At 38.8% G+C, this 24882-nt stretch overlaps 1 protein-coding gene across 10 annotated transcripts in view; it reads left to right on the top strand.

The window, feature by feature from the left end:
* Nucleotides 1-12394: 12394 nt before the first annotated feature.
* The window catches only part of LOC104586388 (acyl-CoA hydrolase 2), a 133580-nt gene continuing 121092 nt past the window's right edge, over nucleotides 12395-24882 (top strand). For all 10 annotated transcript variants that reach the window (XR_016077272.1, XR_016077273.1, XR_016077271.1 and 7 more), the window contains exons 1-8: nucleotides 12395-12557; nucleotides 12682-12774; nucleotides 12918-12985; nucleotides 13191-13272; nucleotides 15005-15051; nucleotides 15196-15321; nucleotides 16800-16877; nucleotides 23803-23890. Coding sequence is in view for 7 of the 10 variants with exons in the window: in XM_088889472.1 (XP_088745598.1) it covers nucleotides 12542-12557; nucleotides 12682-12774; nucleotides 12918-12985; nucleotides 13191-13272; nucleotides 15005-15051; nucleotides 15196-15321; nucleotides 16800-16877; nucleotides 23803-23890 (598 nt within the window). In the remaining 3 variants the exon portion in view is untranslated. The remainder of the gene's footprint in view (nucleotides 12558-12681; nucleotides 12775-12917; nucleotides 12986-13190; nucleotides 13273-15004; nucleotides 15052-15195; nucleotides 15322-16799; nucleotides 16878-23802; nucleotides 23891-24882) is intronic.

Genomic DNA, 24882 nt, shown 5'->3' with positions numbered 1-24882 from the left:
AGGTAGGGGAGCGTAAAGGATCTCTTGTACATCCATTTGTCAATAAGGACATACCGAGCTAATGGACGCTCTACCCTCTGAGCTGAATTGCGTTCTGTTGGTAGGGTCCCATGGAGTAGATAGTCAACGAGTGGGTTAATCTAGCTTGGTTCTACTTTGCAACACGGGAGCGACCTAGACCTATTCTGCCACCCCCCCCCCCCCCCCGAGAATGCTGGGCCAAGGTAGGTCTTCTATGTATATAGTCTGCATTGTATTGTCACTAGTGCTTGCTAATCGTGACAAGGAGTCGGCCTCAGCGTTCTCGGACCTCGGTATTTGCCTGATGAATCATGAATAGAAGAACGGTAGGATTTCCTTGACCTTGGCAAGGTAAACTGCCATGGTTGAATCACGAGCTTCATGCTCACCGTTGACTTGGTTTACTACCAACTGAGAGTCGTTGCACGCGACGAGGTGTTTTACACCCATTTCTTTCTCTAGACTTAGCTCGACAATTAATGCCTCATACTCTACTTCATTGTATGACACCTTGAATCTGAACTGGAGAGCATATTCCACCTTCACCTCGTTCGGGTCGTACAATATCAGTCTAGCACCACTTCTTCGCTAGTTAGACGAGCCAAGTCAATGCTACCCTGATCGGGACCGTTGTCACACTGGTTGATGCTTCTAACATGTTAGCGGGATCAGTCAACCCAGGGGCCGATGTACTGAATGCGCATTTTTCTATGAAGTCTGCCAAGACTTGGGCTTTGATCGCTGGATGTGGCTCAAACCAGATGTCATATTCGCTCAGCTCGATGGACCACTTTGTCGACCTACTCGACACTTTAGCCTTAAGCAAGATGTGCTTTAAAGGATTGTTGATGATGATGATAATTGTATGGGCTTGAAAGTATGGACGTAGTTTCTGAGCTACTACCACTAGCGCATATGCTAACTTTTTGATGTTGGGATACTTGGTCTCCGCATCTTGCAACACTTTGCTTACATAGTAGACAGGCCGTTGGACCCGGTCTACTTCTCTGATTAATACCGAGCTGACCACCTTGTTACTTGCGGAGAGGTACAACTTTAGTTCGTCACCTTCCTCAGGTCAGGCCAAAACCAGTACGGTACTTAGGCACTATTTTAGCTCATCAAATGCGAGTTGACACTCCTCAGTCCAAACAAAATCTTCATTCTTTTTTATTGCTTTAAAGAAAAGTAGGCACCGACACACCGATTTAGACATAAACCGGTTTAGGGCGGCCACCTGGCCTGTTAGACTTTGAACCTCCTTTTCTTCTAGGGTGGTCTCATATCTAATATGGCCTTGATTTTATCTGGGTTGGCTTCAATGCCACGTTGGTTCACTATGTAACTAGGGAATTTGCCCGACGAGACCCCGAAGACACACTTGTTCGGGTTGAACTTCATGTTTCTCAAGATTTAAAAAATAGAATTTAAATCGTCAATTAAGGAGTTTTAATATTGGGTCTTCATGAGCATGTCGTCAATATAACATTAAATTTTATTACCAATCAATGGTTCAAAAATTTTGTTTACAAGTCGTTGGAAAGTTGCTTTAGTGTTTTTTAATCCAAAGGGCCTGACTTTGCAACAGTACAACCCTAGTTCAGTTACAAAAGCGGTCTTGTCTTGGTTGGCTGTGTCCATCATAATCTAGTTGTAGCCGGAGTAGGCGTCCATAAAGCTCAGCAACTTGTGCCCCGAGGTCGCATCTACCAGATGGTCTATTCTGGGAAGGGGAAAGCAATGAAGGGATGAGAGATCCATCATATGGATGGCCGAACCCTACAGGAAGGTTAGGCAGAATTTAAAAAAAAATTCTCTCTCCTATGTGGGAATCGCATTCTCTATTTTAGAAAACTGCATTTTCAAGGATCAATCTTGAAACCAAACCGGACCAAATCTGAAACCAAAAGGGAGGAGAGGGATATACCTGATATGGAGCAATAGTAAACCCCCAATGAAGGTGTTCACGCCCAAGGAGAAGACCAAAGACTGCTTCCACCGAAGATGACATGGTGTGACGTGAAGCAGAATCAGCAGGACGACTTTTCAGCAAAAACCGAATTCTTCAGCAAGAGTATGATGGAGAGCTGGTGAGCACGACTTCAGATTGCCTTTTCCAGCAAAAGGCAATATCAATAACCTTTCTTGATCACTCCCACTAGTGGAGATTGAACTGGGTAGGGGCGACAAGATCAGGAAAGAAAAGAGTAGAAGACAAGAGCAGTCAAATTGTATTGTCTCTCTCTGTAATCTGTGAACTATCAGTGTATTTGAAGGTCCGCCCTGCTCTCCCATTTATAGCCTTAAAGAAAGGATCTGCTAATCTCATTAGGAGTTTACTAATCCGAATCTTTTATTTGGATCTGAACTCTCTTTAAGAGATAAGGATAATGCCTTATCTTATCTACAGATAAAGATCAATCTTCCTAATCAAATTAGGAGTTTTCTAATCCAAATCTTGACTCTTGGAGTGGATACGGATAATCCCTTATCCTATCTGCTGATCTAAATCCCAGAACCGCCCCTTATTTAATTAATCTTATTTAGCCAATTCAAATTGGGCTTTAGGCCCATTAAGTCTATGTGCTCACTTAACCTCCTAATTTGCTACCCAGTTGGTTATCCTTGTATGGCATGGGACCCAAACATTGATCTATACATCAGTCACATGGGTTCAACCCACCCTTTGTTACAAGGCCTAGTCGAATTCACTATAAGAGACAGTGAACCCCTAAGTCCATTACCATGGGCTCTTAATGGGCCCAACATTTACACTAAATGGTCATTGGGTTAAGCCAACTTATAAAAACCCAAAGGACTATGGGCATATGCAAGATTAGCCCATCAGGTATTACCCACAATGGTCTTAAACTTAACCTCTTAGCCCATAATGATCAAACACTTCTCGACAAGAGAGGACATCTCCCTTGGCTGCAAGGAACAATGTTGAACTCTCTACCTCTCTACTCGCATGGATCCTGGGAATTAAAACCTTTTGCAAAACAAAATTCAACGGTTGAAATCAACTGCCGGTAATTTAGGTTTTCATCAGAGAGAGTGAATCCCCGATCATTCACTTTGTCTGACAAAGGGGCTGATCCTATCACTATGATCACCCACTCAGATGAATTCTCGGATTGTTCCAACATACCCAGGTTTTGACCACCTCTAAGGATCTCACTGATTGGCATATCAAAGACAACCTAATCTGACACCTAGTATAGTATCATAATCGAGTCTAGGGGTTAGGTGTAACATTCCGGTTTTGCCCATCTATCTCCAAGGTCCAGGGCAATACTGGAATTCTAGTCCGGTTCAGGGTTTCAAGAAAACTCACACTGCATGTACCTCAGGTCTCACTCTGGCAACTGAGACAAGCCACCCCAACCAACTTGGTGGCACATCAGTGTCAGCCTTGGCAGAATAAATCTCCCTAGATCTATCTAACGACTGCAAAGATTCTAAACTAACACGAGTCTCATATGTGTCCAGTTTAAGGGTATTACACAAAAAACACCATAATAACATGAATCAAATATGTACATTATTCATTTACAATAAATGCCATAATGTACATCATTCTGATTGGAGCTAAGGGCATACATTATCTAACAAGTAGTCCTTCGGGTAGGCTCTGTTCAAGTCGGTGTAGTTGACGCACATGTGCCACTATCCATTGGCCTTCTTCACCAGCACATGGTTGGCCACCCAGCTTGGATAATGGACCTCCCTGAAGAATTCTACGACGAGGAGTTTCCCAACTTCCTCATCGACTACCCTCCACTGCTCCGGGGCGAGGTTGCATTTTTTTTGCCTAACTGGCCTGACTAAAGGGTCCACATTTAACTTGTGAGTAATCGCACTAGGGTCGATGCTAGGCATTTCAATTGTAGGCCAAGCAAAAGCATCTAAATTATTAAGTAAAAAACTTACTAGTTGTGTTCGGAGTGGTTCACTTATCAAAGCACTGATCTGGAGTGTCTTGGTTGGCTCAGTTTTGGAAACCGGTAAATGGACTATCTCCTCCATTGGGGCAGCTCGCTCCTTGATGTAGTCTGCTAATTGCTCTAGCTCGACATCATTCGCCAACTTTGCCTTACCTTTTAGTGCAGCCATGTAGCACTTGCGAGACTCAAACTAATCGCCTCGTACGACCCCTACTCCATAATCTATCGAGAACTTCATCACCAAGTAGTATGTTGATACTATCGCACATAAGATGTGTTGGATGGGCTGACCTAGGATCGCGTTGTAGGGGGACGGAGTCATGACCACTAGAAAAGTATGCTTGAATCGCACTATGTTTGGCCATGTTCCTGCTTCTATTGGTACCGTGACCCGACCAAGGGGTTTGACTTCTTCATCGCTGAACCCCACCAAGGGTGTGCCTATTGGTTTCAAGTCGCTTTGTTTTAACTGTAGCCTGTCGAAAGTTCCTTTAAATAGGATGTCGGCCGAACTGCCTGAGTCCACCAAGATCTGCTTCACTTCAAAATCATTTATGACGAGCTTCACGACCAAAGCATCGTCGTGAGGATACTGTATCCCTTGCACATCATCCTTGATGAAATAAATGGGTTTTTCTATTCGAGGTCACTTTGGTGGGTTTTCTGCTTCATACTTCAGTTCTTTGACTAAGGTCTTCCCCGTTGCCATGGTACACCCTGCTACTATGGATCCATCGGTGATCATGTTGATTACCCCACGAAACTGTCTCTCTTTAGGTAGCTGCCGAGGTGGCTACTCATTCTGTCTACTCGACTTCGGAGCGTCTCTCCTCTAGTCTTGCTGATCCTCCTATTCTTTCTCCTCGTGCAAGATATACTTCTTCAGGTACCTACGGCGAATGAGCTCTTCGATCTCGTCGCGTAGATTCCCATAGCTTTTTGTGTTGTGACCATGGTCCCGATGAAAATGACAGTAGACGTTTGGGTTCCTGATCGTTTGGTCTCCCCGTAGCCTGGGTGACCACTTGACGAAGAAGGAGTCCTTTATTGCCATCGGGATTTTTCCTCCCTTCACGTTGAGGGGGGTATAGGTTGTTCTCTCTATAGGAGGGGTCCTGGATTGCTGACCTGACCTATAACTTCAGGAGGGGGACTTATTTCTCGAGTGAGGTGACTTGCTTCTTCTCGATGATTTGCTCTTTTTTCTTTCATACTTTCCATTGCTTGTTCCTTCTTCTTCTCTTTTCCTCTTTTTGCCCTATTGTCTTTCCAATTTTTGGCCAAGCTCTTCTTTTGTGCTTATGAATTTCTCGGCTGTCGTGAGGAACTCTATAATGGTCTTCGACTTATTTACTCTGACATACCACCTGAATTCCTTGTGCACAACTTCCTTTCGCGCCACGGTGCGCACTGTTTGGTCAAGATCCGGTATTTGCAGGCATGTTTCATTGAAATGCTTGATGTAGCTCCGAATTGACTCATTTTCCCTCTGCACCACATTAAGAAGGCTCTCTTGTGACTTCGGGCACTTCTTATTAGTGATGAAGTGGGCTGTGAACATATCCCTGAACTGTGCCCAACTTTTGATCGAGCCTGGCACGATGTTCCTGTACCAAGTCCAAGCTAATCTTTTGAAAGTGGTGGAGAAAGCCATACACATGCATGCTTCGTCTGCTCTGGCAAGATGCATCTAAGATTGGAAGGCATCCACTTGGTCGTTAGGATCAAAAGTTTTGTCATACCTTTCCAACAAAAGCACCTTGAAGTCCTTCAGCATCGGGATTGCTAGTAGCTCCGGTGGTAGGGGAAAGGGTCTACTCAATAATGCCAGAACCAGTTGTGTAGTCACAGAGCTCACTTCCTCCCTTTCCTTGCTTCGCTCCCGCGGTTGACTATTTTTTGTTGGTGGGCTATTTTTGGCTGGGGAAAGGCGAGTCTTGTGATGCCACCGCAGTTGTTTCTTCATTGGCTCTGCATTGGTGCTGCCGGCTTCGATATGATTGGGTACTTTGATTCTGGTTCGCTCTCGCTCCCAAACACTGTTATGAGGTGGATTGGGGTTCCTTCCTCTTGCTTCTTCTTGGTCATGAGACCGGTGCTGGCTATTGCGGGGTGCCGAGGGGTCTTATCTCGAGCCTGCACCTCGGGCCCCAAGATGGCAATCTTCGAGCAGCAACTCACGATTCTCAGCCCGCTAATGTTGTTGCTGACTGTTATTTTCTTGCTAGTTGACCTTGGGCCTATCTTTCGAGTTCCCCCTTTGAGAAACCGGGGGGGTATGCTGGCTGTCGATCCTAGCCCAAGGTGGGCTCTAAGCCCTAGGAGGGACCGAAACCTATGAATTTCCCTCATCCCAACGGGAAGATCAGCGAACACTTAGATGAGGTTGCTGGTTCTAGGTCTGATTCTGGTACTGACCTGGTTACTAGTTTGACTGTAGTGGTGGAAACCGTTGCTGGTATTGCTGATAGAAATAGTATTTCCGAAACTGTTGGAACTGATGCATCTGAATCTGCATGGTTCTGATACTTTGAATTAAATCATCGAACTGGTGATGCCCTACCCTAGGAGGAATCATCGAGGGTTCCGAGAACGTGGCATTTACTTGGGGCAGTGGGACGTTTATCTACTGACTCGTCTGTTGCATCAACACTGTAGGGACCCCTAAGGCAGTGAGGGGGATGGTGAACTGCCCAATAGTCACTGAAGGGCCTTGAGGGAGTGACGTTGGGTGGTCCTGCCCCCTAGTGGTGCTCATGTTGATTCCCTTGCCGGTGTTGCTTGATGATGCCATTGAGAGAGTAAGGTGATGGATGGGGTGTAAGGTTGACCTTTTGATCGAATCCCATAGACGGCGCTAATTGATGGTATGTGATCTGGAAGCTCCTAGCTGGAAGATTACCTAGACACTAGTCGCGTGGCGAGATGAACCAAGTTGCAAGACAAAGGATCAGAGAACCTGGGGTGGCTAACCTGGTGAGGTCTCTTCGATGCTTAAGTTAGTATTGTACTCCGGTTGCGAGCTGAAAGCTTGAATGCAGGTAAGTTAGTGAGCAAGTAATCGTGCGTACCTGAGTCTTGGGGGTTGATGCCCTTATATAGCTGGCCTATCGTGGGTCTCGTGAAACATTCCCAGAATCCTCGACCCGTGATGTAGGGATTCATTCCGCTTTAGAAAGAGGGTAACATATCAATTAATAAGGCTTACTGTTTCCTTTCGATTCGGGTGGGGTGAGGATACGACCTACAATTACGAGGCGTAAACCCGATAAGTTCGGAAACAACTGGTGAGCTTTTAGGTTCGGTTATATGGCACCTCGACGTATGTGGGTACCAAGGTGCTCCAACCCTGAAGTGACTGAGCACCTGAGGTCTCGCGATCTGCTGATGTGGCACTACATACTGATTTGTCGTCTAGCTAGTGGGCCACATCCACGTGTCTTTTACTTATTAGGTCATGCCAAATCATCCCCCATCATAAGTTGTTTTTCACAAGCTTTGATTTAAAACTTGATCTTGCTTTTCGTGTTCTTAAATCAATTTGAGACATGTATTTATAAATGATTGAGAGAAAGTAACCATTTTATTGTTGTTGGAGGGCATTTACTCATTCAAGAAATGATTTAAATTTATTCCAACTTGTGCGATGGCTTTCCGTTTTTAGTAGTAGTTGTTGAAGCTTTCAAATGGTCATTCTTTGTGGTAGATGACTACACTGTTCCAATAGTTGACCACAACACAAAGGGAGGAATCTTTTTTCTCCTTTAGTTGATTGGTTCCTCCTTATTAGTTGACTAGTAAGCATGTGAACTTAGACAGTCTGAGTAGTCGACACATCTCAAACTGGGCAATTTGCATGCCTCAATTGCCATAGTTAGTCAACACATGAATCTGGGTAGTCGATTACTTCTCACAGTCTTGGCTATGCATGCTTCTTTAGCTGTCACAATTAGTTGACAATGAACCTGAGTAGTTGACTACTTCTTAGAGTTAGGTCTAACTTGCCTAATAGATAGCCCCAATCAATTAGAAGCCTTGGCACATTTTGCCTAGAGGTTTGAAAACCTTTCCTTTGAATTTCAAAGATATTTTTATGACTTTCATAACTTGTGTAAGCTTAGAAAATTCAAAGAACCAAACCCAAAGGCTATGTTTCGTTTAAAGGAAAATGCAGGGAAACCTATACATGGTTTATAAAGGTTTCCCTTCCTTTCCCTACATTTTCCTTCAAACCAAACACAACCAAAAGGATTATATTTTCTAAGGGTGACTGAGTTTAGTCTTGTTGAGCATCTATGAGGTGTATCACACAATTGATTTACATCAACACTTTAAAAAACGATAAACAACAATTAATTGCAACTTGATGTAAAAGTATTGTCTCCTTGCTAAGTTGTCATAGTAGATCAACCTTCCATAGATCCAAAGCCTTTAAGTTCATTGACAGTCTCAATGTCTAATTTCTTGCAGCTTCCTTATTCTAGAGTGTTGATGGTGTAGATACACATTAAAGCATAAACATCTACTAAGTAGAGATTTCTCTTGATCATAAGTAGCAATCTGGCTTTTTATATCACTTAAGCACATAGAAACTTACTAAAGATGTTGCACACTTAAATATACATACCATTTGTACTTTGAATGTGTTTGTTATCATTAAAAACACATATTGTTGATAACTTCCACAACTAAGAAAAAATACCAAGTTATGAAAACAAAAGGTAAAATGGGAAAATATAGAGAAAAACTAGGGTTCTTTTAAACAACTCGGGGCTTGTGAATGAAAGTAAATGGGCAACAAGTTCTCCAACACCTTGTGAAACATGAACCAATAAAAAGTAAATAGACCATGTGATGTATTTTATACGATTATTTGAAATAGGTACATTTTGTGACACACTAACCAACAGAAAGTAAATAGACCATGTGGTTTCTTTAACGCGATTGCTTGTAATTTTGATGCTACGTGTACTAAATATTTGAAATGCACTATAGTTGGACTTTCCTGAAATAACGTTTTGGATGACATAATGAGTCTAGATTTCATGCTAATACTTGTTGGGCATTCTGACCAAGCATACAATTACCATGTGACACCTATCTCTATTACATCGGCCAAGTGTTACTACTTGCTTAGCTTAACTAAAAATGAAAATAGGTGTCATGCAAGGACTGTGTGGTTATTCTTTTTTTTGGTATTTGATTTTTGCTCGAATTCCCATACGAGTTGTTTGAGTAGCACAACACCACACTTGTAACCCTCCCTAAATTTGGTGGTAGTGGAATTTGAATCCTCATCTCTGCTGAAATTGAATAAGCTATCATATCAATTAAGCCACCCCTTAGTTGGCATTGTGCGGTTATTTAGTGTAAGGGTGCTCACGTTTCAGTTATTGAAATGGTCTTTTTTGAAGCTGAACCGGTGACACAGTTTTCGCCATATATGTGCTTTATTTGATTCATCTAAATTTTGCAACTACAATATAAATCAGATGATTCAGGTTGTGTTTTGCAATATTGAAAACGTTTTAGAAATTTATGGTCCACTCCACCTATGATTCACTATTCTCCTTTAATTTTGATTTATTCCCAAACTTGTCATTATTCCAACGGTACAAACCAATACAAATTTATGAGGTGGATTCAGTAATAAAAACCTTGTTTTAATAGGAATGTTTGGGGTTTATCAATACAAATTTTTGAGAAATTATCTTGTCACGTCACGTAAGAAAACAACTTCCACTGACAAAATATATGCATTGCATTGGTGTTGGCATTTATAATAGAAACAACAGATTTGGCGTTGCATGAAGACATGGAAATGGTACCTTCAAGCATTTATACTAAAAATGGAATTTTTTTATGTAAAGCAATGTTTTTAAAAAACAAGATGGAATTGGAATAATTCTGGCCACCAATTTTCGGGTCAACAGTTCAACCGTCCAATTCAAACGAATGACCCATTTTGACAAAAAAAATTAAAAACTATAATTAGAATAAAAAATGGCAAAAAACTATTGAACGAGCCAAACGAGGCGATGATTCAACTACCTGGGTCAATGGATTGTTGACCAATTCAACAACTTTTGGCTAGGAGACGGGTTTGGTGTAAAACAGAACCGGTTGCTTAGATGGTTCTCGAGCCGAACGGTCTGACTGTTGGGGTCAATGGCGGTTCTAAAACATTGACGTAGAATGACTTATTTTATCAAAAATTTGTATCAATTAAACCCAAATGTTTCTAAGCAGAAACCATGGATTAAAATATCGATACAGTATGTTCGATACGGGGCGTATCGTACCTGCATAAGATACGTTACGATTGGATACATACTTTGCTAGTCGTGCGTATCAATCCGATACACTATTGTATCGACGCATATCGTATAGTAGAGCAATACAATCTGGATACACACCGATACAACGTGTTATGCATCCACGTCCATCCCATCGTATAAACCACATCTCACTTAAAAAGGTTGAGGTCCGCGTGATTCAAACATAGAACTAACCTTACTAAAGTAACCACGAGCATGTCTCTTCAACCACCAAGCCACTTACAACTTTTTGATAAAAAAGAAACACATTAATTTTTATTACATTAACGTCTAGTAACCCAAATAAATAATATATATCAACAATTCCAACTATAAATTAAAAAGAATAATTTTTAAAATTAATATTTTATGAACAATGGAATAAATAATTTATCAAACCTACATATATACCAAAATTTGATTTTTAATTTCAAGAAATTTATACAAATAAAATTATTATTAGTAGAATAATTATTTTAATATTTAAAATTTATAAATTTTCACATTATATATATATATTCAATTTTTTTATAAATTATTAATTTGCATTAAATAATAATGTCTTTACTATTTAAAAAAATAAAAAATTATTTACAAAATATTTGAGAATATAACATAAATTGAATTGCTCAACTCCACTAATCTACATTTATATAAAAATAAAATAATTTTGTATTTTAGAAATTTTATAAAATAAAATATTAATAATGGAATAATTATTTTAGTAATTAAAATTTATGAATTTTAATATGATATATATCTTTAAAATTTTAATAGATTTGGTATATTTTAAGTTAAGATTATATATTTTTATAAATTATTATATAATACTTTACTTTATATTTTATAATAACATATTTATTTGAGAATTTATTTGTTGATATTAAAAAATAAAATTAGTAAAATAGAAATATTGATATAGTAATTCAAAAAGAATAGTTGCATATGTTTTGTACATTGGACTTTAATAGAAATAAAATAATAATGACTTTGTGCATGTATTAATTTCTAAGTATATATTTAATATGTCTTAGATTCTTGATTGATGTACTATCAATAAAATTGCATAATATCTATGCATCTCTCTATATTAGTTGTATTATATTTCTTCATATATACCATTAAAATATAAAGCTCCTATGTATTTATATATTATTTTGACATTAAACTTAATATTATTAATATATTTATAAAATTTCTGTGCATTTTCCTAGCGTATCCAAGCGTTTCTATATTTTTTGCCCGTATCCATGCGTTTCTAAGCATATCTGTATCCAAGTTGTTCGATACGATACCTGATACCGATACTTTGATTTTTGGTTGTAAGTGGTTTGGTGGTTGAAGAGACATGCTCCTGGTTACTTTAGTAAGGTTTGTTCTATGTTTGAATCACGCGGGCCTCAACCTTGTTAAGTGAGATGCGGTTTATATGATGGGATGGATGCAGACATGCGATACGCTATTGTATCGGTGTGTATCGCATTGTAACATTCGATATTATACGATATGCGTCGATACAATAGCATATCGGACCGATACGCATGATTGGCAAAGTATGTTTCCAGTCGTGGCAAAGTATGTTTCCAGTCGTAACGTATCCTGTGCCAGTCAGGTTTGATATCAATATGATACACCCTATATCAAACATACCGTATCGATATTTTAATACTCAACAGCAACATACCGAATACAACCTCAATAACGGGCGTACAGCAGTACAGGGCGGTTGATTCGTATTTGTTACCTTGGCTGTGATTGGTTTGAAAGAAAAGGCAGGGGAAACCAAACACATCATTGGTGAAATCTCGGACTTTTTTTCTTAATGTAGTGCGAGCTCGAAGTACAGAGAGCGGTCACTTTATAGTTTATACCCAACGAAACAACAAAAAGGGCCAAATAGTTTTGATGGAATGGAGAACGGTATGATAGGAGCCGACGTGTGGCGTTATTATTAGTTAAACAGCTCTTAACATAGCATCGATTTCAGGTCATCAGAGGGAAGCCCATGCTCACACCATCCCAACCGCGTCTTGCACCCTTGCATTGCATCGGGAATATGTCACCATGAAATAAAACATATGAGTGTAGAGATATTCCCAATGCAAGGCTGTAAATCAGGAAACATATGGTACTTAACTCTAGAAATTAAACGCCATAAGTTCTGGTTTTGGTCTACCGTCTACAAATAACGAACTGATAGGCAGAAGCATGGGCACTCAGCTTCTTATTTCCTGATTTACGTTCCTGGACCTTAAAATGGACATCGAAGCAGGTGAAGTAGAATTCTTATTTTCGATCGACATTTTGCAATCTTTACTTCTTCTATTGTTGGGGAGATGTTTCGGTAGTGTTTGAATTTCACAAACGATATTTAACTGCAACTGTTTCCTGGGCAGTTATCGAGTTCCTAGGTTACGTTCCTTTGTTACAGAAGCTCCCTAGTTCATCTCTCAAGAAGATTGCCGAAGTCGTCAGAGTCAAACATTACGGTTAGTCGAGATTCTTTTTCTTTTTCTTCTTCTTCTTCTTCTTCTTCTGCCATACTCGAATTTTAATGTTTCACAATTCAAAGGTGACAGGTTTAGATTTTTTTAATGTTTATTTGCTTATGCTTTTGCCTTTTTTTTTGTAGATCAAGGTGAGTACGTTGTTCGAGAGGGGGAAACTGGGGATGGAATATATTTCATATGGGAAGGAGAGGTAAATTAAAAAACATTGATCTTAAATATTTGTATAAATTGCGTTGTTTTTTTTTTTCTCCCGAGAAAAGGTAAGGTATTGCATTAAACTGAAACAAGACATGTTCAAAGGCATTGATAATTTATTTGCCAAGGCGCATGAGTTGTTCAATGGAGTGATACCTATTGACCATTGATGTGCACATCTCTAATTTCATGATTGGCAGGCTGAAGTTCGGGGTTCTGTCGACGCGGATGAGGAAAAAAGTCCAGAATTTCAATTGAAAAAATATGATTATTTTGGTTATGGTGAGAAGCCAAATTCGTAGTTTCTTTTAATTAGAGTATTTTGTTTGCTAGGTTTTTTTACATGATACCTCTACTTGAGGTTCTCTTTCTTTCATTGTTTTAAAGGGAGGAAGAATATCAACTGAAACATTTCAATTATATTTCTGCCCCATTTTGTAGCAAAAACTTTGTTTGCACATCTTTTTACTTGGAAGTTGGAAATAAACAAAGCCTCTCTAACCCTGGAGCTACTTCATAAAGGGGTTCTGATATTTTACAATTTTGCCTTATAGAAAGCTTTCTCTATAGAAGAAAAAATGGGTTATAATAGTCTGTATTTCATGTTTTCAAATAATACACTTTTGGGATCAATTGTTGATGTTGAACTGTTTCTATTTTCTTTTGTTTTCTGCAAGTAAAGATAAACAATTATATTAATATTAAGTGTAAATTACAAAGACCCCCTGTACTTAAGAGTGCACCAATTAGTCCATGTACTTTTTTTGCAACATTTAACACCCTTACTTTGAGAGATTCACATACTACTGAGTTATGCAACAGGGGGCTAAATGTTGCAAAACAAAAAACAAAAAAGGTTCTGCCACTGCTAGCATTCATCACAAGGAAAAAAGTAACAAAGACACCATAGTGGAGATGTGACAGAAGAGAATCATGTTTGGCTTGATTAACATGGAAAAGAAGAAAAGATAATCTACTGCAGTTGGATACCTTAATCTTCTCATGGTCCTCTATGCAATTAATTAATAATAGTTTGATTCTTGACATATGAAAGAAGGTAGTTTAGTGTTTCTTTTTTCTACTCTACTGGTGTGAGTAGGCTTATGTCTTCTCTCACTGCAATATTTTAAATCAATCAATCTTTTAACATTAATATAAAATATACTTGACAGTCATCTGAGATGTAGTGTACAGAAATATATGGAGACATCTATAACTTAAAGAAAAACCTATTCTGCAAATCTCATATGCTATGCTTAAGATTTACTTTATGTAAAGGAAATGTTACATCATGCATACATATGCTCCATAAAGTAGAAAATCTTAAATGCTACAATTAGAGATGTGAACAAAATAGCATTTGGAAGAAAAGTTATTATAGAATGCTCAAAGAAATACTGATTGCAACTCATTTAGAGTAAATTACAGTGTCAACTTGGTATAAGCCTATAAAGCAGTCCTTTTGGTGCTAACTCATAATTTTGGGTGTTTCAGAAGGCTTGTACGGAGCATTTTTGGTCGTTGAACGTGAAAATATCACAAATATACATTTTTTTGGTCTGAATATCTCATATGTGCACCTTGAAGACTGAGATGATGCAAATTTGTTGGGAAGGAAGATTTTTATATGATATGGTTGTATAGTGCAGGGAAATTGGTAGCTTTTGCTTACTTTCCTGAATTGAAGAGTCACTTTACATTTTCATAATATGAAAAAAAGGGAAATTTGGCAAGCTGCTTCTCTCTGCATCTAAATGACAAAACAAAAAGAAGAAGTTTATTCCTTCTAATAACTACTTCTGAAATCATCTTTCTGGCACTCTTTTATTGTAATGCGTTTGAGAAACTAACATTCTTGAAAAGTGGTCACTGATTTTAATGGTAGCTAATTTCTGCTGTACCACCTTCAATTTGATTTTATTGTCTAGATCATCTCTAGCAAAATCTCCATTTCTCATGATCAACCTCTTTCTTTTTGGTTGTGAAACTTTAATTGATTGCTATTGTCTTGTAGGTTCTGTAACTTTTCTTCATCTGGCTGACATAATCGCATTGTCTAAGGTATTTTGATGTACTTCTTTAATGTCTTCCTATGTAAGTACATTGTGTTTTTGTGCTGAACATCTGAAACTGAGAAGATGTAACTTCTGTTGATGGATTCATGGATACTAGCACTGAGTTTTTGATACATTTCAATGATGGCAGCTGACCTGCTTAGTGTTGGACCATGAATATAGTACTTTGCTGCAATCAAAGTCAATATGGAATGCAGATGAGACACTTGAAACATGCTCTCTGGTGGAACATATACTACATTTGGAACCAATAGAAGTATGTTACCTGAGCTTTTGTATCCAAGGTTCAAAGTATCGATATGATACGAGTTTCGGTCGTATTGTATCGGTACTTAGAAACGGCTGATACATACTTTTTTTTTTTAGTTATTTTTTTCAAAGTTTAGTTTTTGGGAAGCTTATAAGATATTTTTTATTATTAAAAAGATTGGGGGGTCTGAAACACCTGGAAACAGGCGTTTCGGACCGTATCTTTTTCAAAAGATACGATACGATATGCCCCGTATCGGGCGTATCGTATCGATACTTTGAACCATGTTTGTATCAACTCAATCTATTCTTTTGTAAGGCAGTATGTATGGACTATGGATGGTTGATTATGTTGTTCCATTGAATCTTTTACAGTTTTACTGAAAATTGTTAAATATCTGGCTGCTTAAATGTGATTTTAGTAATCCATGCTCCAGGCTTCTTCATTTAGAGTTATTAATGATCCGTACCTTTTCAACTTTATGCTCATTGACATGGTTTCATATGATCATTGTATTTACCACTTGCACATCTATTGATAAGATACGCCCCGTATCGGGCGTATCGTATCGATACTTCGAACCATGTTTGTATCAACTCAATCTATTCTTTTGTAAGGCAGGTATGTATGGACTATGGATGGTTGATTATGTTGTTCCATTGAATCTTTTACAGTTTTACTGAAAAATTGTTAAATATCTAGGTGCTTAAATGTGATTTTAGTAATCCATGCTCCAGGCTTCATCATTTAGAGTTATTAATGATCCGTACCTTTTCAACTTTATGCTCATTGACATGGTTTCATATGATCATTGTATTTACTACTTGCACATCTATTGATAAGATACACCCCGTATCGGGCATATCGTATCGATACTTTGAACCATGTTTGTATCAACTCAATCTATTCTTTTGTAAGGCAGTATGTATGGTCTATGGATGGTTGATTATGTTGTTCCATTGAATCTTTTACAGTTTTACTGAAAAATTGTTAAATATCTGGCTGCTTAAATGTGATTTTAGTAATCCATGCTCCAGGCTTCATCATTTAGAGTTATTAATGATCCGCACCTTTTCAACTTTATGCTCATTGACATGGTTTCATATGATCATTGTATTTACCACTTGCACATCTATACATTTTGTAGAATGATCTTATGTACCACTTGCACAACTCAGCACATGCTTTTATATTAAGAAGGAACTTGGAAGCCTTCTTATGTACTAATTAGTTATACACATATTTACGTGTTGTGAATGAGGGATGATGTTAAGAGAGAACTTTATAAAGGAAAGTTTCCACAATTTAAAGTTTGAGTTCCTTGCATTCTTTAAAACAAATGAAGCTCATTTTCTCTTTCCTCTTGGGTTTTAATGAGGCATCCATGCCAAGAGATTTGTTGTGTACAATAATAAAGAGGAAGAATATCTTTTTATGTTTGTTTAATTTTGTTATAATAATTGTTTGATTAATTTGTTTTGAAGGTGAACATCTTTCGGGGTATTACTTTGCCAGATGCTCCAAGATTTGGGCAGGTTTTTGGAGGACAGTTGGTTGGACAGGCATGCTTTGTATTTGTTTTTTCTTTTTCTTTTTTTTTTTTGTTTATGCACACAAAGTGCAAGAAAAAGTGATTCCCTATTAACAATATTGGCAATCACACAAATAGACACAAAAATGTAATTATTGCAATACTTGCACCAGGATTTAGTGTTGCCTTTTTATGACCTGCCAATGAGCTGAACTTTTTCTTTTGAATAGTTAATAAACTCGAGTTTTTCAGTGATAAAATTGAGATCTGTACCAGTTTTAGTTTTAGAATAACAGTAGAAGAAGAGAGAAGAGAGAAGGAAGAAGAAGAGAAGAGGAAGAACAGACGTGAAGAGAGGAGAATAAAAAGTTGGTTCAAACTACATAAGACTACTCTCTTTAGTCGGCCAGATTGATATTTATAGTTTTCTAATTAGAACATAAAGATTGTTATACCCCTACTTAAGTATGGGACACATCACCTAAGTTAGACATTACATCACACTTCTAACATAAAGCAAAAGACCAAACTACCCCTCTACAGTTGACTCTAACACTCCCCCTCAAGCTGGCGAGTATATGTCATATAGTTCCAGCTTGTTAAATATGTAATCCACTCCTCCCCAATTTAACCCTTTGGTGAACAAGTCTGCCCATTGACTTCCTGTGTTTACATATGCAAGACTTATCACTCCACTAAGCACATTCCCTCTCACAAAGCAACAATCAACTTTTATATGTTTTATTCTCTCATGAAAAACTGGATTGGAAGAAATGTGGATTGCAGCTTGCTTGTCACAATAAAGCTTCGTAGGGGTATCAATCGAGTACCCCATCTCTTGTAATAGATTCCTCAACCACACTAGTTCACATGTTGTATGTGCCATAGCTTTATATTCAACTTCTACACTTCTTCTTGTTTTTCCATGTCACCAAATTGCTCCCAAGAAAAGTACAATAGCCTATAGTGGACCTCCTGTTAGATATAGAACCGACCCAATTAGCATTAGTGTATCCTTCTATCTCAAGGCTTCCTCCACACTTGTATAACAAGCCACAACCTAGAGCTCCCTTCAAGTACTGTACAGTCCTTAGAACTATATCCTAATATGGAACTCAAGGATTCTGCATAAACTGACTCACTACACTAACTGCAAATGAGATATCTGGCCGAGTAATGGTTAGGTAGTTTAACTTACCCACCAACCTCCTGTACCTCACGGGATCTTCAAACTCCTCACCTGCATTATGAATTAACTTGACATTTGGTTCCATGGGTGTTTCAGCTGGTTTGGCACCCAACAATTCTGTCTCTAATAGATCAAGGACATACTTCCTTTGACACAAATTAATACCGTGCTTAGACCTTGCTACTTCTATCCCCAAGAAATATTTTAATTTACCAAGATCCTTTGTTTGGAAGTGATCATGCAGAAAGGTCTTTAGCCTATCAATTCCCAACCTATTACTGCCGGTAATAACAATGTCATCTATATATACCACCAATAAAATCTTCCCAGCACTTGAATAATAGCTTAATACTGAATGATCAACCTGACACTGTTTCATGCCAAACATTTTTACCACTTCACTGAGTCTACCAAACCACACACGCGGGGACTGTTTAAGTCCATAAATGGCCTTCTTTAGTCCGAACACCTTACCATCCTCCCCTGAGCAACAAGCCTCGGTGGTTGCTCCATATAAACCTCTTCAAGGAGATCACCATGTAAAAAAGCATTCTTGATGTCAAGCTAGAACAAAGGCTAATCATACATAGCAGCTAGAGATATCAAAACACGAACTGAACCAATCTTAGCAACAGGAGAGAAGGTTTTTGTGTAGTCAACACCATACATTTGGGAGTAACCTTTTGCATCCAACCAAGCTTTCAACTACTCTACACTACAAAGGGTATCGGTGCTTTGACCCAATTAGTCGTAAATTCTTTGTGTCTATGGACGTGTCCTTCTTTGAGTCCGAGCCATTCTTCCCTCTTTCTCCTCAGGGGGAGAGTCGTAGTGTGGAAGAGAAGAAGCAGGTTCAGGTATCTCTTCCTTCTATTCCGGACCTTACTCCCTTCCGTGTCTTCCAACGTACACGTCAGAGAGATTAGCGGGGTGATAGAAATGTGGAGCAGCCAAACACTGAGCAACTGATACCATTAGACTCCCAGGAGGTAAGTCCATCCCCTAACCCTACTCCTACTCCTACTGTGGTTGACCTTGACATGCCTATTGCCCAACGAAAGGGAGTCAGGTCCTGCACTACCAAACACCCCATTACCCACTTTGTCTCCTATGACCACATTTCTCCCTCGTACCGAGCTTTCCTATCGGCAGTTGATTGCATCCCTGTTCCCAAAAATGTTGCAGAAGCCTTAAAATGCCCTGAATGGGTAGATTCCATGAAGGAGGAGATTAATGGCCTCTACAAAAGTCAGACTTGGGAATTGGTGGATCCTCCAAAGGGGAAAGACCCCGTGGGGTGCAGATGGGTGTTCACAGTTAAGCACAAGGCATATGAAACAGTTGAAAGGTACAAAGCAAGAATAGTAGCCAAAGGGTATACACAAGTACATGGAGTTGACTATGATGAGACTTTTGCCCTGGTGGCTAAGATGAACTCGATTAGGGTTCTCCTGTCCTTAGTTGCTAATTTTGACTGTGAATTGCATCAACTGGACATAAAGAATGTTTTCCTGAATGGTGACTTAGAAGAAGAGGTATACATGGTTCAACCTCCTGGATTCTGTGCCAAGGGGAGTGAAAATAAGCTATGCAAGCTACGAAAGTCTCTTTATGGCTTAAAACAGTCTCCCAGAGCCTGGTTTAGTAAGTTTCACATGGCAGTTCAAGAGATGGGATTCAAACAATGTCAGTTTGATCATACACTCTTTGTGAAGAGATGTCAAGAGCAGGTTGTTGTATTGATAGTGTATGTAGACGATATCATCATTATAGGAAGTTGGATCTCAGAAATACAGAACTTGAAACAATTCCTTGCATCGAAATTTGAAGTGAAAGATCTAGGACTCCTGAAGTATTTCCTTAAGATTGAAGTTGCCCGCTCAGAAAAGGGTATCTTTGTCTCTCAAAGGAAATACACCATTGATCTATTACAGGATACAGGTAAATTTGGTGTAAGGCCGGCAAATACTCCTATGGGTGTGGACCACAAGCTAGGTGACTGTGTTGGTGAACCTCTGAAAGATGTGAAGCAGTTCCAAAAGTTAGTGGGAAAGCTGATTTATCTGTCCATGACCCGTCCAGACATTGCCTATTCCGTTGGGGTCCTGAGTCAGTTTATGCACTCTCTTAAGAAGCCACACATGGAGGCAGTAGAGAGAGTCCTTAGATACTTGAAGAAATATCTAGGAACAGGCCTACTATTCAATAAACACAATCACCTAAAGGTGGAAGTCTTTACAGATGCTGATTGGGCAGGAGCTGTGGATGATAGAAAGTCCACTAGTGGGTATTGCACATTTGTGGGAGGAAATCTGGTGACCTGGAAGAGCAAGAAGCAAAGTGTGGTAGCAAGGTCAAGTGTTGAAGCTGCATATAGAGCTATGGCACATGGGGTGGCTGAAGTCCTTTGGCTAAAGAACCTTCTAGGGGAGCTTGGAGTTGTTGTTCATAGTCCTATGTCCCTTTACTGTGACAACAAGGTTGCAATAAATATCGCCAGCAACCCAGTCCTACATGAGAGGACCAAGCATATTGAGGTGGATAAACACTTCATAAGGGAGAAACTGGAAAAAAGGGAAATTTGCATCCCCTATGTCAACTCCAAGGAACAACTTGCTGATGTCCTTACAAAGGGGCTTCCGTACTCGCGGCACAATGAGTTATGTGACAAGCTGGGCATGATAGACATCTTTAGCCCAACTTGAGGGGGAGTGTTGTAAGGCTTACTTGATAGTTGCTGTTACAGTTACAGTTACGGTTACTTGTTTTTTTTCTTTCTTTTTTCTTATTATTTTGATTCTAGGATATGCCGCCAGGGGCATACTTGTAATTTCAGATTCTTTTATGAAGTTAATATAAATAGAAAACTGGCGGCTGCCAGAAGATGCTTTTCTCTCTAAACCGTACCTCTCTCTTCCTCTTTCTCTCTCCCAATCCCCACGAATCACCACAGGACTAGAGGTCAGCCGTAATTCTCATGGTTATTTTGTTAATCAACATAAATATGCGGTGGATCTTGTCAGAATGGCTAGCCTCAGTGGTTCCAAGACTGTTGATACTCCTTTTATTAATTTGAAAGTCAACAAGGATGACGGTTCCCTTCTTGAAGATCATAGTCTCTATCGCCAGTTGGTGGGCAGTCTAATCTATTTTACTATGACTCGGCCAGATATTTTATGCAGTCCAAATTGTGAGCCAGTTTGTGTCATCTCCGTGACAACCACATTTGTCTGCAGTCCATCGGATAATTAGGTATTCACAAGGAACTTTATCTCATGACCTATTCTTCTCCTCCTCATCTTCCATTAGCCTCACCGCCTATGTAGATGCTGATTGGGCTGGTTGCCTAGGCACTTAACGATCCACTGCGGGCTGGTGTGTTTTCCTGGGTAACTCTTCATTTCTTGGAAGTGCAAGAAACAATCTATAGTATCAAAATTTTCCACTGAAGCTGAATACACAGCTATGTCCTCGGTGTGTAGTGAAATTATATGGCTCCAAGATCTTTTACATGACATACTACATGAGCCACCTCCCCCTGTTCCTTTCTTTGTAGACAATGCTAGTGCAATAAAAAATGCATCCAACCTTGTCTTCCATGAGTGCACAAACCACATTGAAGTTGATTGATTGCCACTTCGTTCATGATCTCCTTCATGCTGGCATTATTTCTCTTCACCATGTGTCCTCTGGGCTCCAACTTGCTAATCTATTGACAAAGGCGATGACTTGGGCACAACATCTGTTTCTCATGGACAAGTTGATACTTGTTCCTAGGCATCCATTTGGGGGGGAGTATAGAGATAAAGAGAGTTAACCGAGGGCTATTTTTGTAATTTTATTCTTTGTTGTACTTTAGATTCTTTTGTACACTGTTATTTGTATATTAAGGACAGATTAGTCCTTTACCTTTTTAATATAAATACCACTTTCCTGGGTGTCGACTGATACTTTTGGCATACCCACAAATCTGCTGCTCTCTCTCTATTATACAGATTCAGATATGACTCTGACAAGAAAGAACCAAGAAAAAAAGACCCCTATAGAAACAACCTGCTCTTTTATAAGACTCAATGGCTTGCTGGAGAAGCCAATTAAAATATTTACAAATGAGCCCCTAGAATGTTTCACTTTCACAAACAACTCGTTAAGAACAAAGCTAACTTCAAACAGACCCCCAAAAGGTAACTTTTGTTACAAAAAGACCCAAGAGACCAAAACCCAACAGATGTACACCCAACTGCCAAAAACAACAAATTATCAACAAAGCTACCCAAAAACAACAAATTGGGATCCTACTACAAAAAACATGCAAAACAGAATACATTCACATTTTTTCTTTATTTTTCTTTTTTCTTTTTTGTTTTTTTGGGCCTCATCAGATGGCTGAAGGAGAGAGGTAGAATTCTATGGTGATGCACAAGGGTGGCAGTTTGTTGGACACTTTGGGAAGAAAGGAATCAAATAATATTCATGGAAAAAGAAAGGAGTAGGGAGGTGATGATAGAAGTCATATCCATTAGAGTGGTTCATTGGGTGAAGACCTTGAAACTGTTTGAGGACATTCCAGGCAAGGTTCAAAGTATCAATACAGTTGTATCAAAACTTTTATATTTTGTTTAGTTTTTTTTTTTCAAAATATGTTCAGGGGGGGTCAGTTAAAGGCCTAGCTACCCCCTGAAACAGGTCTTACCCCGAAACTCTTAATATTTTGTATATTGGTGACCAACCGATACAATCTGTATTGGCCGATACGTGACAAAATTTTGAACCTTGATTCTAGGAGGTGAGTTGATGAGGAAGTGGAAGGAAATTGCCGATTCTGCTCCTCTTAAGGTGGCCTATAGACTTCATTGGCCCCCGCCTTTAAGAGGCTTCATCAAGTTGAATTTTGATGGTAGCAATGAAGGCAACCCAGGTCCATTTGGTATTGGAGGTGCATTTAGAACTGAGGAAGGAAAAATTGTTGCTCTATTCTCCAGTTCAATAGGAGTGGATGATGCTTTAAGAGCTGAAATACTTGATGTCATGGAAGGAATACAGAAAGCAAAGGACTTGAATATTCACAAGCTTTCAATTGAGGGTGATTCAAAGTTGGTGATTAGATGGCTGCAAAAAGATGAGGATGAGTGATGGTGGGAATATATTCATGAGAGGAGAATATTAGAAGGCTGCTTCAAGGGATGGGGGTCACTTTGCATTGGGTGAAAAGAGATGCTAATTCTTTTGCTGATTCTCTGGCAAAACAAGGGGTGGGAAGAAATCAATTATTTTTTTCTTGTTTGTAACTTGTTCATCTTTCGGAAGAGATAAGAGAGTTTATCTTTCCATTCTCTGCTATGTACCATTCTATCTCATTTAATGAATACTATTTCTGTTATTGATAAAAAAAAACCTAGATCATTCATAACTCATAGCAACTCAACAAGTTCCGTATGTTTGGATTTGTCATTGTACTTGTTTTGGCTTATGAATTTATATATTTATGATTTCTTATACTGTGTTCCTGGATTTACACCACACGTCAGAACTCGTTTAATGTAAAGTGCTTCAATTTTTCATTGTTAGGCAAATCTTCATCTAATAATTGATTGCAATACTGACAGAGAAGAATGTATTCCATTCAATTGGTGCCAACTCTAGTGGTCTGGGATATCTGGTCTGAGCTTGTTGACATGAATAAAGACATAAATTATGTCATATAATGCCATATTAGCTTGCATTTCAATGCTTTGATTTTTGAAAGGGGTCTATGATATTATTGCAGGCACTGGCTGCAGCATCCAAGACTGTTGATTGCCTAAAATTTGTGCATAGTTTGCATTGCTATTTTCTTCTTGTTGGGGATGTAGGAAGTAAGTAGTTTATCTATTGCCTAATATATTACTGTTGCAGTGTATTGCCTTTTCTCTTATAATTGTGATACGTACATTGTGACATTTATCTTCTAGTTTAAGGCTACTGTAAGAAGTAAGAAAAAGTTATTCCAATTTGTATCAGCAAAAGTTGCATTGGTCTGCTTTTGCTCATGACAAAAAAAGGGTTTTATTTATGCTCCTTCCTCTTGACTTCAGAGTAGAAATGTTTCATATATTATGAATCTCTATTAATATTAAATGAAGCAATTCGAGTGTAGTTACTGAAAAAAACAACAAATTTATTAACACACACCAACCTGAATGATGAAGAGGAAGAAACCTGATATATATATATATATATATTTTTTTTTTCTTAATAACTGTAATTTCTATTAATTTAGAAAAAGAATGGCCTATAACAAGTTCTGCCAAACGTCCTCTTAAAACTTAGCTTATAAGTGGCTATATAAAACCAAGTCACAGTTATTCAGTTTATATGACTCTGACAATAGTTCCCTTCTAGTTACCCCTTACATATCTAGTAATCTAGTCACTGATCTTAGGGCCCATTTGGGAGGGCTGAAGCTTTAAGTGATCTGTGTTAAGATGTGCCGAATAGGGGTAGTTTAGTCTTCTTCTGTTTATTAAGTAACTTGCTTATGTGGCAGTGTTATTAGAGTTACTCTGCCCCACACTTAAGTAAGGGCATTTCTGTCTTTGTAAACATTATTAGAATCTAATATAGATTAAGGGGGTCGACTGGATGGGTTAACCATCAGATTTTCGACAGACCCCTTCTTCTTCTTCATCTCCTCTTCCTGTTCGGACTACTGTAGCAGCAGTCGAAACATGGTATCAGAGCCATGCTCCTGACCTACGTCAGTTGGTAAAGCACCTCAGCATTGTTCGTGACTCTTCACCTTTGTTTCTGGTCAGTCAATGGAGAGAACTGGTTCACCCTAGGTCAGAAACATTACAGCTTGTCTCTC

This window comes from Nelumbo nucifera, chromosome 6, assembly GCF_055504915.1.
Source record: "Nelumbo nucifera cultivar China Antique chromosome 6, China Antique-T2T, whole genome shotgun sequence".
Taxonomy (NCBI): Eukaryota; Viridiplantae; Streptophyta; class Magnoliopsida; order Proteales; family Nelumbonaceae; genus Nelumbo; species Nelumbo nucifera.
The sequence above is the reverse complement of the archived record's forward strand: the minus strand, read 5'-3'. Positions and strand labels throughout refer to the sequence as shown.